The 17,182-nt window shown below is 36.7% G+C and overlaps 1 protein-coding gene across 3 annotated transcripts in view; it reads left to right on the top strand.

The window, feature by feature from the left end:
* The window catches only part of TMEM135 (transmembrane protein 135), a 253,981-nt gene that overhangs the window by 216,395 nt on the left and 20,404 nt on the right, over positions 1–17,182 (top strand). For all 3 annotated transcript variants that reach the window (XM_047691065.1, XM_047691064.1, XM_047691062.1), the window contains one exon: positions 6,007–6,048. In XM_047691065.1, the coding sequence (XP_047547021.1) occupies positions 6,007–6,048 (42 nt within the window). The remainder of the gene's footprint in view (positions 1–6,006; positions 6,049–17,182) is intronic.

Raw genomic sequence — 17,182 nt, 5'->3', positions numbered from 1 at the left:
AAATTTAAAGCTGAATTAGAAGTATAAAGCATAGGAGAGTAATTAAGCTCTTGAAAAGCACTGCTGATACAAGAAATTTCGTGTCATAACTTTTAGTCAAGGTTATAACTTTTAGTCAAGGTTATTTTTAACCTTGACAGACATACACAGAGCTTCGCATATGCCTTTTATTTTTTTTATGGTCAGAGATGGCATATAATTTATCTTTGTCTTCCTCGAGGGGTCAGCAGTACAGTGTTTTCTGTGTATGAGCTGCCCAATAAATAAATGACTGCTGAGCAACTAAAGATAGACAATGTAATATTTAATCAATATTTGAGTTTCCTTTTAATCAATTCAATGATTAAAAGTGGATAAAAGAACTCTGAATTTGATACTTAATGCATATTTCTTTTTTTTTTAATCCTTGTAGTCACCTAATTATTCATGTTCACTGGGGATACAGTTTCAGGAAATGTTAACTTAAACTATCCAGTTAGTAATTTTATGCCTTCTAGCAAAACTTTTACAGCAGTATTAATTAGCAACACTGACTACTTGGAGTTTACGTTCTCTGCCATTGTGGAGGTGAAATAGAGATGAATAACTTTTGCACTGTTTAATTTGTTCCAAAGTACTCCAGTATTGATGTTTTAAATTAAACTACACAAATAATACGTAAATTTATACTTGTAAAATTTTTTAAATATATGATATAGAGAGTAAAAGGTTATATTCTTTTCATTCATCTTAACCCATTCGACTTTATTAGGTAGCCTACTATCAAGTGTTTTGGATATATCTTTTTGACCACTTTCTATATAACATTTTATATGTATATACTAAACATTTTTACATTTTGTCACTAATTATATTTCAGCATTGATATTTAATATAGCCAATAATGTTACATTTAATCGTTACTGAGATTATATCTGTAGAATTCCTTCTTTTATTTGACAGTTTCTTATCAGGTCTTTCTATGCAGACCAACCTAATATTTGGTCTTGTAGTCTTAAAGTTAAAAAAGAAAAGGTTCCTTTTGAATCTTTGCAAGAATAAGTTCCACATCAGTAAGTATTACAAAACAATAAGCAAATATAGTAATATTTGTAGCAGGCTAGTAATCTAGGGCAAATTCAGGGTTTTTAAAAAAATTTTTTATTCTCGATGTTGATGAGATCATTTTTTATTTATGTTATTAGTGACAGAATAATTAATTTTGTTTTTCTATTCTGATTTCTAACTTTTAGATTAGAATTTGCTAATTACTTAGAATAATTCATTCTATTTTTTCTGTTGTGATTTCTAATAACATTAACATTAAATAAAATAATAATTGGTAGATTTCAGAATTAGAAGACATTCAATCAGACAATTATGAAGATAATTTACTTCCAGGCTCTTGTTTAACAACAAAATTGAACCCTAAAGTTAAATGATTTACTCCAGGTTGGGAGTGAAGTTACAACTGTGAATCATTCAAATCGAGGTTCTTTCCAGTATACCATGCAGTGCCTTCAAGAAATGTTTTAAAGATTTATAAAATACTATATCTTTTATATCCCATTATGTTTACCAAATAAAAACTGTATATAAAAAAGTAGGAAACAAAAGTTTTCATTGTTTTCAGTTTAATGGAGAACATGATGATGTAGCATGTGTACATATTAGATTTTTATGCTGGTGTCAAATGGTAGGGTGCTCTTAAAGATTTCTTAACTGTATGAATGATAAAAAGCAGGAACATCAGCTATAATTAAAAGTCTAATATTATGATATTTACTTGTGGGAATTTAATGCAATGTAACTAAGATTAACAACATTTCGAGTGTCAGTAAATGTATTTTTAAGGGTGAACATGCAACAAAATGATACTGAAATCACCTCACAGAGCCGCAAACTTCCAAAAATGGTGTACTAGTGACATCTGCTGGTATAATATGGTAATAAAAATAAAGGTATCTCCTGGAAGTAATTTCATGGAAATTAAGTGTGAGACAAAGAATCTTTGTGGGCAGAATTGTTTTTTTTTTAAACTATCATTTACACTTACAATTTAAAAAAATTGTGTTTGTGGGTTCCCCCTCCCGTTGGCATTTGACCAAATATATTTTTCTCATAACAGTATTGAACCTCTTTAATAAGATTTTTTTTTAAGATTTTATTTATTTGAGAGAGAGAGAGAGAGTGAGCACGAGCAGGGGGAGGTCCAGAGGGAGAGGGAGAAGCAGACTGCCTGCTGAGCAGGGAGCCCAATGCGGGCCTCATCCCAGGACCCTGGGATCGTGACCTGAGCCAAAGGCAGACGCTTAACCCACTGAGCCACCCATGTGCCCTATAATAAGTTTTGTGTCACCTAAGTTTTTTGATATGATGCTGCAGTTTTTTCCTTCCTCTTTGCTGAACCTTGCACAGAACCTTGCAGATGTAGATAGTCAATAACTACGGTTGAGTCATACCAGGTATTTACACCATTTATAGCCTGATAGAAAAGTCTAAGTGTACATGAGTTATATTCATTGTATTTATGCATGCTCAAAAATAATATATATTGTTATATATATTACATATATATAATATATAACTTTATATTAGAGGATGATTTCATTAGGAGGGGAAATGACTTTGGGTTCCCCACCGCCACCCATGGAATTGATTTTCTGCACTTTAAAATATAGAGAAATAAACTACACTCAGTCCTTGGATATTTTCTCTCTTGGCACTTATTTCCTAGATTGTATCTAGTCCTATGGATTTAAGATCTACTTATAGAAGAATCACCCTCTTTCTTGACACCCAAACCTGGACAGCAGCCGCTCGCTTCATTAACAGTTCCTTTTGTAGATAACATTCATCTCAAACTTACCAGGTGTAAAATAAAACTTTGATTTTCTCCTCGCATCTGTCCCTCCCGTAGTCTTTCCTCCACTTCAGTAAATGGACATTTTATACTTCTGCTTGCTCAAGTCAAAAATACTTTAATAATTTGTAAATTTTCTGTCTCTTGTCTACATTCAAACCATCAAGAAATTCCACCAATTCTGCTTTTGAACTACATCTGGAGTCTTAGTAACCTTTCTCTACCTCTACTACTTAATGATCCAGCAAGGCCACAGTCATCTTTCCACTCCTAATTAGCCTCTTTGCTGTTAACCTTGCCTTCCCGAGGTTTGTTTTCCAATGAGCAGCCGAGGTTTGTTTTCCAATGAGCAGCCGGAGATTATCTTAAAATTTAAGACAGGTTTTGTCATTCTTCTGCCCAGAGCCATCCACAGTTTTTTTGTTTTGTTTTGTTTTTGTTTTTGTTTTTGTTTTTACTGTACCTAACTACAAGAACTGTAGACCACGCCTTCCCTCCTCCGTGTGACTGTGACTTCACTTTCCTACTGAGGCTTCACTCCAGCTGCACTAGTCTACTCTGGTGTTCTTCCCGGCCAGGCAGACTCCTCATCAGGGGCTTTGTGCTTGCTCTTCCTTCGATCAAATACTCTTACCTCCATTCTGTAAGGCTTCCCATCACATCCTCAAATTTCACCTTGTTGGAGAGGCCCTTCTGGACTACGCTACATAAAATAAGAAGCCCGACCCCATTGGTTTCTCCTGTTAACCCTGCGTCGTGTTTGTCATAGCACTCATCACCACCTGACATATTTACTTGTTTCGTCCTACCTTTCCCTGACCTAGAATGACAGCTGTATGAAAACAGAGATCCGGTATTGTCTGCTGTTACCTCCTTAGCCCTGGGACTAGAGTGTACACATAGTAGGCATTCACTCAGTATTTGTTGAGGAAATCCGTGAGCCTTAAGACCTGAATGCAGAAAGTAATTTGATTTGCATTATAATAACCGAATCTGTTAAATAGTGAGGCACCTTCTAATGGGGTTTGTTCTGTATAAATCTTTCTGCGCGTACCATACTTTTCACATTTAAGTCCGATTACGATAGCATTTCATAGTTAGGCTAAAGCTCAGACAATACTCTTGGTATCAAAATGCAGAGCGATATTACTATTTTAAAGATTCTTTTTAGGGGAATAATTACTTTTTTGTTCTTTTGACATAGACATCTGACCCTCAATTACATTAACAGACCTTATACACATGAATGGAAAGAAGAATAGCCCCTTTTGAATTCGGGCTAAGACTTTATCAACATGAAGTGCTTCCCACAGGGTTCTGCTGAAAGAACCAAACTTCCATCATAATGAAATTGCAAATTCATTTGTACATGCCCCTTTTTATTTGAAAGCTACTTTTTGATGTTTGGTCTGCAATTAGATTTATTGTTTAAGGTCACAAATATGCAATCCTGACTAGACCAAGTTGTCAGAATCCTTTATCTATTCAGCATTGCACAAAGATAAATGGCTATCTCTTAACAATAGCATACCAAAGCCAAAATTTGTTCCCACTTGTATATAATCTTTAATCAATCTGCTGCTTTCTGTTTTCCGGTCAATAGACACCTAGCCTTACCCCCTTCACCACCCCACCTATCTAGAAATTGCCCAATTATGGGTTTTAAATTACTGAGAAACACTTTCTTCAGATGGAAAAAGATAACATTCAGATTTAAGAATGTTAATGCTATAATTTTCCCATGCATATTTTTAGCTTTACATATGAATTATTTTGCCTTTACTCTCATTCTCTGTGGGGTGAATAATTATGTAGTATGTTAGCTAAATTCTGTGATTACATTTCTCACTGTTAACATGATCGCAGAATAGATCACGTTGCTTAATTAAAATGAATTCTTGAGTTTTTAAAGATTTCTGTGTGCATGAATTAAATTCTTTTCTGAGAGTCTGTGTGTCCTTTCTACGTTTACACTTTTTTCAGAAGGACTTCTTATATTTTTATGCATTTCCTTTGTGACCTTTCATATAAAAGGTATACTGAGAGAATCACCCAATTAGATTTGAGGCTGTACTTTTTATCCAAGAATATCCAGTGTCTAAAATTAATATACATTTGGTTATCATCCATCTCTATAGTTTCTCCAAGGGATTCTGATACTAGATTTCCAAGAAGTCTTTAGCAACTTGGTCATACTTATAAAGCAGACCATTAAGACCAGTATAGTAATGTCCCCATTTTAAAATCTTGTTTAAATATTTTTTTGCAGATCTGAGAATCTTTTTTTCTTAATTGTCATGCGGTTTGAACCTTCCCTAAATTAAAAGGAATACACTGTTTCAGAAGGAGATATAAGAGAAAACTAAAGCTTTTAAGTTAGAGGAACTTTTTAATTTTTTTCCTAAATTTTGACTACGATTTATTTTGTGACCTCTTGGAAATTGCTGCATTTTCCCTGGGTGGGGGGGGGGGAGGAGGCCCTGCCCAGCTATGGAATAGAGAAATACCTGTTCATAGAGGTGTGATATAATTAAATGAAACAACACATATAAGGTGCGCAAAACAATGCCCAGCAATAGTAAGTACTCAATAAACTTTATTTGAACTCCTGCGTCTGTGCCCTCCCCTTACCCCCATTCTTTCCCCCATGCTATGTTATCCGTTCTCATTGGGCTTACTCAGAAGTTAAAACTGTTGAAATAAACTTGAAGCCTTTTTGTGCCTGCCAACTCTACGTTGCTCTGCATTCGCTGAATTAGTAAGTAGGGAGAAGTCAGGACCTTGAATTGACCTATTCATAATACCCAGCAGGTGTATGTGGCCTTTTCTTCTCAGCAAATCGCTCCCCCAGGGATTAGGTAAAATGAATATTCCACTCATTTTAAGTCCACATGGAGCCCTTAGAAGGTGTACTTAAATCTCTCATGGACCTACAAATATGAGAGTTGAGCCTTAAGTTAATTTGACATAGGAAATTTAAATCATCTCCTGTAAGATGGCTTGCTTCATTGTTTTATTGCATTTATAAATCTCTTTCTAAATCCCTGTCCTAAAAGTTTCACCTTCTAAAAGTAACCAGTTGCAGAATAAATTTTAATAGCTACTTAATATGCTATTTTGTATCTCAAAAATTGTTACTTTATTATACATTTTTACTATTTTAGGTGCAAAGATGGGTTGAAAGGATTTACATTCTCCGCTCTTAGGTAAGTAGCTTATTTACCTTTATTTTAAGAGAGAATTTGCAAGTTAACTTTTCAAAAAGTAGTGTTACCGCACATAATTATAATAGATGTTTATCAACTCAGTTTTCTAGCTGAAAGTAATTGCAGAAGTCACAAAGTCACTTCTACGATACTGTATTAGAAGAGTAATTTATTGGATTTCTTTTCCCCTAAAAATCAGTTAGTCAACAACTACTCTTTTTTTTTAAGATTTTAAAAATTTATTTATTTGACATGCGGGAGAAGGGAAGGGAGATGGCAAGCACAAGCAGAGGGCGCAGCAGGCAGGGGAGAAGCAGGCTCTCCGCTGAGTAGAGAGCCTGATGTGGGGCTTAATCCCAGGGCCCTGAGATCATGACCTGAGCCGAAGGCAGACACTTAACAAATTGAGCCACCCAGGTGCCCCTCAACAAATACTTTTGGGACTGATTTTGTGCCTCATATACTGAGTGTTAAGAAAGAGTTACAAGAACTCTCTTGGAGGAGCATTGGAAAGAGCAAGCTACACATGAATAACAACTGCAGAATGAAGTATGGAATTGTGTGGTACCACATTACAGGCTTCACTAGGACAGGGCTTGTGTCAGACACATTTTGGATCGTAAGCTTCACTAGAGTCACTAGAATCTGCTTTTCGTGCTGTCCACTATTCTCACCATAGTGTTTTGGCAGATGATAGCAGACAGTGTAGAACTGTTGGTTGGCAGCATTAGCATTGTATTTTATAGTTCACCGAGCATTTCCGCAGAGGTTCGAAGATTGTCCCAGCAGCTCTGTGAGATGGGTATTTTTATGCCCATGTGACATAAAGAAGAAATCGAGGCTTAGAGTATTTGACAAATTTAATGTCACACAGTGACTTCATACACTTACTTGCAACCTAATGCTCTTCCAGTTTGAATCATAAATGTTGCCTGTGGTATTCTTCTAAGTACATATAGTAGATGCTTAGTGAAGATTAAATATGAAGTGTTTGTTATAATAGGAGGAAAAAATGAGGGTAGGCTTTGGTATACCAGAAGATTTCATATGACTGTCTTAATAGGTTATTTTGAGAATCAAATGAGTTAATGCATGAAAAGTGTTTAGAACTGTTCAGGCAGGCACACAGTGGTCAAGAAATGTTGGCTATTATAGTTTTTATTATTCTTTTGGGGATAAGCCTTAAACTGCATTTGAAAGGTAGCTTTAGAGAAGCTTTAGAAGGGAAGAGAAAGAACCTTCTGGGTAGAAGTGAAAAATGTTAGCAAAAGTATGAGAATTATAAACATGAAATGTGAGGTAAGAGTGGGAAAATCAACTTAACTAGTATGAAAAGCTTATTTTAAGGATTCTAAGGCTTTGTGGTTTTGTGGGAGGTTTTTTTGCTTGTTTGTTTGTTTGTTTGTTTGTTTGTTTGTTTTTTAAATGACGGTCAGAGCAGGGCCAGATTATGGAAGACCTAAACAGGGGGGAAAAAAAAAAAAGAGACAAATTTGACTTTGAAGGGTGCCTGGGTCGCTCAGTGGGTTAAAGCCTCTGCCTTCAGCTCAGGTCATGATCTCAGGGTCCGAGATCGAGTCCCGCATCGGGCTCTCTGCTCAGCAGGGAGCCTGCTTTCCCCTCTCTCTGCCTGCCTCTCTGCCTGTTTGTGATCTCTCTCTCTCTCTGTCAAATAAATAAGTAAAATCTTTGAAAAAAAATTTGACTTTGAAAAGATGGGCGGTAGAGAGCCACTAAAGGATTTTGAGCAGGGTAGTTGACATTGTTTCAGAAAGATTAGTCTGGCCACAGTATTTGGGATGGCCACTGTAAAAGAGAGAATCAAAAGGAAGAAAGATGAAGTGGTAAGGACTGGGATTTGGGTGTCAGGGGAGGATTAAAGAGAAACAGGCAAGGTTGTGACTGGCGTAAAAGAAAATGAAGACCTACTGACTCATATTTTCCTTCCTCCTCTTTCCCTCTAATCCTTGCTATGATAGCTGAAAACCTAAGTAAGTACCTGAAAAAAAGGTGCTATTCAAAGAAAATCAGATGGCATGCAAGGAAACTAGTTTGGGAGGGGACAGATTGAGGCCACCGTGTGAATGAGAGTAACTTTGGCTGTGGAAACTCTGTGGTAACAGTAACTAAGTCATAATACACAGCAGTAATTTTTTCACATTATATTCTTCATTAAAAGATCATGAGACATTTTAGAAAACAACTTCTTGTTGTTGCAGTGGCTATTCAGGACTCTGTGTTATGTCAGAAACTTTTATAACAAAACCCAAAGTTGACTTTCCTAAGAAGAAAACTTTGCCTTTCCCCGTGTCTCTCCATAGGCTCCCAGAATCCTTACAGAAACTTTTGTGTCTCTTCATCAAATCCACTTAAAATAAGGGGCTGGATTGAATTGTTTGCACTTAGAATTTACTCTGTATTATAGGAAGACATTCTGGAAAAAAAGATTATTAATTCTTGCTAATTTAGTAGAAGTTATGAGAGCAGATAGAAAGAAAGAGTTGAGGATAGAGTCAAAGGCTGAGAACCAGTTCAGGAGCCTTATGGTATACTAAACCTGCATCAACATAGTTTAATAGTTAGAAGTATATAGACAGCTTGGTGATTAAGAACCCAGGCTTTAGAGGCAGACAGTTTTTTGGGGTTCACGTAATTACTGTTCTTGGCTGTGGTCAAAGGTTTTTTCATGCTAACGCTCATGGAAATGATAGCACCTGCTTCATAGTATTGCTATGAGGATTAAATGACTTAATATCAATACTGTCCTATCATACAGAAAATGCTCACTATTACTGTATTTGCTCATTCTAAATGTATTAATTAAATTTTTACTATGTGCCAGACACTATACCAGTCCCTGGGGTGTTATAGCAAAAGATGTATAGAGTCTCACAGACCCCACATTTTAGTGGGGGATGCAAACCATGAACAAGGTGCTTCCACTACTGGGGACTTACTGGGCCTTGAAAGCACAAAGGAAGGATTGCTCACTCACTCCAGCTTGTACAGGGACAGCTTCTCCAAGGAAGTGACCTCCGATTTGAGATGGTCAATCCTGGCCAGAAGAGGAACAATGTTACAGACAACGTGAGAGAGATGATTATATCTGTTCTAAAATAGTTTTTGTCTTGTTTGTAAAGAACAGTAGTACAGATCTTGAACTCTGCATGAACACCCATGATTAAGAACAAAATTCTTTTGGAATAACAGCTACCAGGACTGCACAGCTGCCACCTTGTGACAATCTCATTACATGCCTGTTATGATTTAATAAGCTAGATGTTTTACCAAGTTTGTCTGAATGAGATGGGATTTGTTGGTAGTAATAGCTTTTTCCACCTCTCTTTTCTGATTGTTGACATTTCCTTACTCTATTTGTCATAGGTCCCATGTTCTAGAACCTTAATGTAGAATTACTGATCCCTTGTTTTTATTTGCATTTTATGGTATTTTCTGAAAGTTCAGCAGGTAGAGTTCTCTTAAGAAAGCTTAGTTATTCTTTATTAAGAGCCATGAGTCTTATAGTGAAGGTACAAACAGCAAAAATGAAAACTAGTACAGGATACTGATTGAATGATCCTCCCTCCCTCCCTCCCTCCATCCCTCCTTCCCTCCCTCCTTCCCTTTCTCTCTCTCTCTCTCTCAGTGTCTGGGAAAAAATATTCCAGTTTTGATGAGATAAGAGTAGTGTCTTTCCCCAGATATTAGATTTTTTCAAAAGAGAAATAACTAGATTGGAATAACATTGAACTTAAGGTTTTCTAATGAAATTATGTGAGAATACATGGATCTTGACCATTTTATGATTCTCATTCTTTAGTTCTCTCCATTTCCCTGAATATCTTTATATGACCTAATACTACATTGCGGCTATTATGACTCAGAGTGACATGAGATAAAATTTTATACTGAAAAATGAGGACCTCACCTCATTCAGTTGTAACTATTAGTAGAATTTAGACAAAAACAGAATTTTTGTGATCAACTAGTAGACCCAAGTAAATATTTTGCCTGCTTTTTTGCTTGAAAAAAACTTTTAAGATGTGTAATATCTTTAAAAAGTGGTAACTTGGGGCACCTGGGTGACTCATTGGGTTAAAGCCTCTGCCTTTGGCTCAGGTCATGATCCCAGGGTTCTCGGATTGAGCCCTGCATCGGTCTCTCTGCTCAGCAGGGAGCCTGCTTCCCTTCCTCTCTCTCTCTCTGCCCGCCTCTCTGCCTACTTGTGATCTCTCCCTGTCAAATAAATAAATAAAAATCTTTTAAAAAATTAAAAAAAAATAAAAAGCAGTAACTTAAGTTAAAAGGGTGAATCATAAAAAGGTTATGCTATATTTTACTTGGTTAATTTGATTTTGAAATACCTGCATTTTTGGGAAGCTTGGGAAGATGTTGGAGTAGGAGGACCCTAAGCTCACCCCATCCCATCTTGACAACTAGCTATCTCTCACATCTTTGGATTGTTCTCTAGTGTATTTACACTAGAGAACAATCCAAAGATGGGCAGGACAAACTTCACAACTAAATGTAAAGAAGCTGCATCTGAGAGGGATGCCTGGGTGGCTCAGTAGGTTAAGCCTCTGCTTTCAGCTCAGGTCATGATCTCAGGGTCCTGGGATCAAGCCCCACAATGGGCTCTCTGCTCAGTGGGGAGTCTGCTTCTCACTCTCCCTCTGTGCTTCCCTCCCCCGATAAATAAATAAATAAAATATTTAAAGAGAGAAAAAAAAAGAAGCTATATCTGAGAGGTTACAAAGGGTAGAAACAGTTGGGTTGGGAGCTGCCCATAGGATGGGAGTAGCTGTGGGTGTAGAGAGGGGAAAGAAACTGTCTCTCACACTAGGGAGCCCAAACCAGAAGACAAACCCCCATAACATCTGGCTTTGAAAACCAAAAGGGCTAAATTCCATGAGTTTGTATAAACAGCAGAAGTTGGAATGTGGAGCTTAAAAAGTCAGCTGACTCAGCACTGGGCAAGATGGGAGAGTGAGTGATAGCTGGGTCCCACCCTTAAAGAGACAGCAGCCGATGGTGAGGCAATATAAAAATGAGAGTTTGCACAGTGCCTGCGACAAACAGGAGGAAGATCTGTTTATACTGATTTTGAGTGTGTTGGGGGACTTCTGGGAACAAAGGAGCTGGCAGGCACCATTTTCCTCCCCTGCTGCCCAGCTTAAACACAGGGCCACCTGTGGGAGGCACTGTGCAGACACTTGCTACCTAACCTGCTAGCAGTATGCCTTGCCCATGTGTTCTGCTGAGGACTGGTGCACTCCAAGCCTGCTGAGCTCAGCACTGAGCTCAGGACCTTTTGCTAACACCATTGCCCTGCCCCCAAGCTCTCCTACAGTCATGCCTCCTCAGAGCTTACTGCCTGTGTCTCACTAACACCACAGAGAGCAAGGGAAGCCCACAATAGGTACATAGTCAATGAAGATGTCTGGACTGAAAGAGAAAGTGACCCAGACACAACACAAACAACACAAAATAGGAGATTCCCCTGAAGTGCCAGGTTCTGGTGAATAGGGGACACTGAACTGCAAAGTACTACAGGACCACTTCCTCACGAAGCCACTACTTTCAAGAGCAGAAAGTGTAGCTGACTTTCCTAACACACAGAAACTGACACAGAGAGATAGAAAAACAAAGAAACAGAGGAATTTGTCCCAAATGAAGAAACAGGACAAAATCACAGCAGGAGATTAAGTGAACAGAAAAAAGTAACATGTTTGATAGAGAATTTAAAATAATTATCATAAAGATATTCCGTGGACTTCCGAAAAGGGTGGAGGACATCAGTGAAACTCTTGACAGAGATTAAAAATAAGGTATCAGAGGTGAAAAACTCAATAAATAAAATTAAAAATAAAATAGATGGAATAAACAGTAGCTATAGGAAGCAGAGGAACCTATAAGGGATGCAGAGGATAGAGTAATAGAAAGCAATCAAGCTGAACAGGTGAGATAAATAAATACTACATAATGAGAATAGCCTTAGAAAATTCAGTGATTCCACGAAGTGTAATAGCATTCACATTATAGGAATCTCAGAAGGAAAAGATAGAGATGGTGGGGGATGGGTAGAAAATGTATTTGAGGAAGTAATAACAAAACTTCCCAAATCTTGGGAGGGAAACCGAGATCCTGATTCAGGGGCAGAGAGATCCACCCATTAGGATTCAAACTAAGGTGGTCCACACCAAGACATCTAGTAATTAAAATGGTAAAAAATAGTGATAAAGAAAGAATTTAAAGATTGTGAAAGAGAAGAATACTGTTATATACACAGGAAACCCCACAAGGCTATCAGCTGATTTTTCAGCAGAAACTTTGCAGACCAGAAGGGACTGGTATGATATATTCAAAGTGCTCAAAGGGAAAAATCTGCAGCCACGAATATTCTACCCAGCAAGGCTGACATTCAGAATAGAAGGAATTTCCCAAACAAACAAAAGTTAAAAGAATTCATGACCACTAAGCCAGCCCTGCAAGAAATTTTTTTTGTAAGAGGAAAACAAGAATCATAAGTAAGAGTAAGAAAAAGCAGGAAGTGCAAAAGCAATAAAAAAAATAAGTATTTCTATAAAAATCAGTCAAGAGAAGCACAAAATAAAAGCATGTAAAATATGATACCATGTATCTGAAATGTGGAGAGGAGAGGAGTAAAGAATGAGTTCAAAATTAAGCAACCATTAGCTGAAAATTGACTGCTATATCCAGAAGATGTTATATGTAAACCTAATGGTAACTACAACTCAAAAACAGTAATAAATTTGTAAAAAATAGAGAATAAGGAATCCAAATATTTCGCTAAAGAAAGCCAGCAAATCATGAAAGAAGATAGCAAGAGAAGAGAGGAACAGAGAAGAACTATAAAAATAACCATAAGTAAAGTAACAAAATGGCAATAAATACATGCATATCAATAATTACTTTGAATATAAGTGCACTAAATGCTCTAATCAAGGCACATGGTGACAGAATGGATAAAAGCAAGACCCATGCACATGCTACCTGCCAGAGGCTCATTTCAGACCTAAAGACACATGCAGACTGAAAGTAAAGGGATGGAGAAACATTTATCGTCCAAATGGAAGTGAAAAGAAACCTGAGTAGTGACTTATATCGACAAAATAGACTTTTATGCAAGGGCTGTAACAAGGGACAAAGAAGGACACTGTATAATCATAAATAGTACAATCCAACAAGAGGATATAACAATTATAAATATTGGGACACCTGGGTGGCTCAGTGGGTTAAAGCCTCTGCCTTAGGCTCAGATCATGATCCCAGGGTCCTGGGATTGAGCCCCACATCGGGCTCTCTGCTCGGCAGGGAGCCTGCTTCCTCCTCTCTCTCTGCCTGATTCTCTGTGATCTCCGTCTGTCAAATAAATAAAATCTTAAAAAAAAAAAAATTATAAATATTTATGAGCCCAACATGGGAGCATCCAAATAAATACATATAGCAGTTAATAACAACAAAAAGAAACATAAAGAAAATTATCAGTAGTATTACAATAATAGAGGACTTCCAACACCTCACATACATTAATGGACAGATATCCCAGTAGAATATCAGCAAAAAAGTAGTGTTGTTGTTTTTTAAGATTTTATTTATTTATTTGACAGATCACAGGTAGGCAGAGAGGCAGGCAGAGAGAGGGGGGGAGGCAGACTCCCCACTAAGCAGAGACCCTGATGCAGGGCCTGATCCCAGGACCCTGGGATCATGATCTGAGCTGAAGGTAGAGGCTTAACCCACTGAGCCACCCAGGTGCCCCCAAAATAGTGCTTTTCGAATGACACATTGGGCCAGATGGATCTAACAGATATACTCAGAACTTTCCATTCTAAGACAGGAGAATATAGACTCTTTTCAAGGGCACATGGAACAGTCTCCAGACTAGATCACATATTAGGCCAAAAAACAAGTATCAACAAATTCAGAAAGATTGAATTAATAAAAATACATGTTTTCTGACCACAATGCTTTGAAACTAGATACCAAGCACAAGAAAAAAAACCATGAAAAGCACATAAATACATGGAAGTTAAATAACATACTACTAAACAATGAACGGGTCAACCAAGAAATCAAAGAAAAATACATGGAAACAAATGAAAATGCAAACACAGTAGTCCAAAATCTGGGATACAGCAAAAGCTGTTCTGAAAGGGAAGTTTATAGCAATATAGGCCTACCGTAAGAAGCAAGAAAAATCCTAAATAAATAACCAATCTAACCTTACATCTAAAGGACTAGAGAAAGAACAACAAACAAGACCACAAGCCAGTAGAAGGTAGGAAATATTAAAGATTAGAGCAGAAATAAACAAAGTAGAAACTAAAAAATCAGTAGAACAAATCAGTGAAACCAGTAGCCAGTTCTTTGAAAAGATCAGCAAAATCAATAAAGCTTTACCCAGATCCATAAACAAAGAGAGAGGACTCAAATAAATAAAATTAGAAATGAGAGGGGAGAAATAACAACTGACTGCACAGAAATACAAAAAGATTGTAAGAGAATGTTAACCTATGTCCCAGCAAACAAAAGTCCAGGACCAGATGGTTTCACAGGTAAATTCTACCAAATGTTTAAAGAAGAGTTAACAGCTGTTCTCAAACTATTACAAAAAATAGAAGAAGGAAGACTTCATAATTCATTCTCTGAAGCCAACATTACCCTGATACCAAAGCTAGATAAAGACACTACAAAAAAAGAGAAATACAGGCCAATATCTCTTTTTGAATATAGATGCAAAAATTCTCAACAAAATATTAGCAAACTGATCCCAATGATACATTAAAAATTCATTCACCAGAATCAAGTGGAATTTATTCCCGGGATGCAAGGATGGGTCAGTATTCACAAGTCAGTCAGTGTGATTCATCACATCAATATAAGAAAGAATAAAAACCAAATGATAATTTCAATGGATGCAGAAAAAGCATTTTACAATAAAGAAGTCCATTTATGATAAAAATCCTCAACAAAGTAGGATTAGAGGGAACACCTCAACATAATAAAGGCTATAAATGAAAAGCCCACAGCTAACATAACACTCAATGGTGAAAAACCGAGAGCGTTTCCCCTAAGATCAGGAGCAAGACAGGGATGTCCATTCTCACCACTCATATTTGACATAGTACTGGAAGTCCTAGCCACAGTGATCAGAAAAGAGGAAGGAATAAAAGGCATCCAAATTGGTAAGGAAGAAGTAAACCTTCCTCTATTTGCATTTGACATGATACTATATATGGAAAACCTTGAAGACTCCACCAAAAAACTACTAGAACGGATAAATGAATTCAGTAAGATTGCATGATACCACATCAATATACAGAAATTCATGGTATTTTTATGTAGTAATAATGAAACAATAGAAAGAAGCTAAGAAAGTGATCCCATTTATAGTTGCACCAAAAGTAACAAAATATCTAGGAATAAACTTAACCAAGAAGGTGAAAGCCTTGTACCCTGAAAACTATAAAACATTGATAAAAGATGTTGATGTTCGCACACAAAACAGTGGAAAGATTATGCTTATTGATTGGAAGAACAAGTATGATAAAAGTATCCATACTACACAAATGTACACAATCTACAGATTTAATGTAATTCATATAAAAATACCAACAGCATTTTTCACAGAAGTAGAACAAATAATCCTAAAGTTTGTATGGAGCGACAAAAGACCCTGAATAGCCAAAGCAATTTTGAAAAAGAAAAGCAAAACTAGAGGTGTTACAATTCCAGACTTCAAGTTATACTACAAAGCTTTATTAATCAAAACAGTATGGTACTGGCACAAAAATAGCACATAAATCAATGGGACAGAATAGAAAACCCGGAAGTAAATTCACAATTATATGGTCAGATAATCTTAGACAAGTCAGGAAAGAATATCCAATGGGAAAAAGACAGTCTCTTCAACAAATAGTGTTGAGAAGATTGGACAGCTACATGCAAAAGAATGAAACTGGCCCACTGGCTTACATCATACACAAAGCTAAATTCAAAATGGGTTAAAGACCTAAATGTGAGACACAAAACCATAAAAATCCTAGAAGAGAGCACAGGCAGTAACTTCTCTGACATCAGACATAGCACCTTCTTCCTAGGTATGTCTCCTGAGACAAGGGAAGAAGCAAAAGCAAAAATAAAACTATTGGGACTACATCAGATAAAAAGCTTCTGCACAGCAAAGGTAATAATCAATAAAACTAAAAGACAGCCTATGGGATGGGAAAATATATTTTGCAAATGCCGTATCTGATAAAGATTAGCATCCAAAATATGTAAAGAAGTTAAATAACAACACCAGAAAAACAATTCAATTTAAAAGCGGGCAGACAACATGAACAGGCATTTCTGCAAAGAAGACATTTAGATGTCCAATGGACACATGAAAAGATACTCACCATCAGTGATCATCAGGAAATGCCAGTCAAAACTACAATGAAATATCACCTTAACACCTGCCAGAATGGCTTAAATCATCAACACAGGAAACAACAGGTGTTGGCAAGGATGTGGAGAAATAGGAACTCTCTTGCACTGTTTGTGGGAATGCAAACTAGTGCCGCCATGCTGGAAAACAGTGTGGAGATTCCCTACGAAGCTGAAAATGGAACTACCCTACAATCTAGTAATCGCAGTGCTGGGTATTTACCTCCAAAATACAGAAACGCTAATTCAGAGAGATGCATGTACCCCCATGTTTATTGCAGCATTATTCACAATAGCTAAATTATGGAAGTAGCCCAAGTGTCCATCAGTAGATGAATGGATAAAGAAGAGGTTTTATATATATATGGCTGCTTCCATGATTTAGCTATATATATATATATATATATATATATATATATATATATATGAATATTATTGAGCCACAAAAAGTGAAACTTGCCATTTGAAACAACATGGCATGGAGCTACCAAGTATAATGCTAAGCAAAGTAAACCAACTAGAGAAAGACAAATAACATATTATTTTACATATATGTGGAATTTAGGAAATAAAACAAATGAACAAACGAAAAAAATGAGAGAGACAAAAGAAGAAACAGACTCTTAACTATAGAGAACAGATTGATGATTACCAGAGGGTAGGTTGGTGAGGGGATGGGTGA

The sequence above is a fragment of the Lutra lutra genome, chromosome 10, assembly GCF_902655055.1.
Source record: "Lutra lutra chromosome 10, mLutLut1.2, whole genome shotgun sequence".
NCBI lineage: Eukaryota > Metazoa > Chordata > Mammalia > Carnivora > Mustelidae > Lutra > Lutra lutra.
The sequence above is the reverse complement of the archived record's forward strand: the minus strand, read 5'-3'. Positions and strand labels throughout refer to the sequence as shown.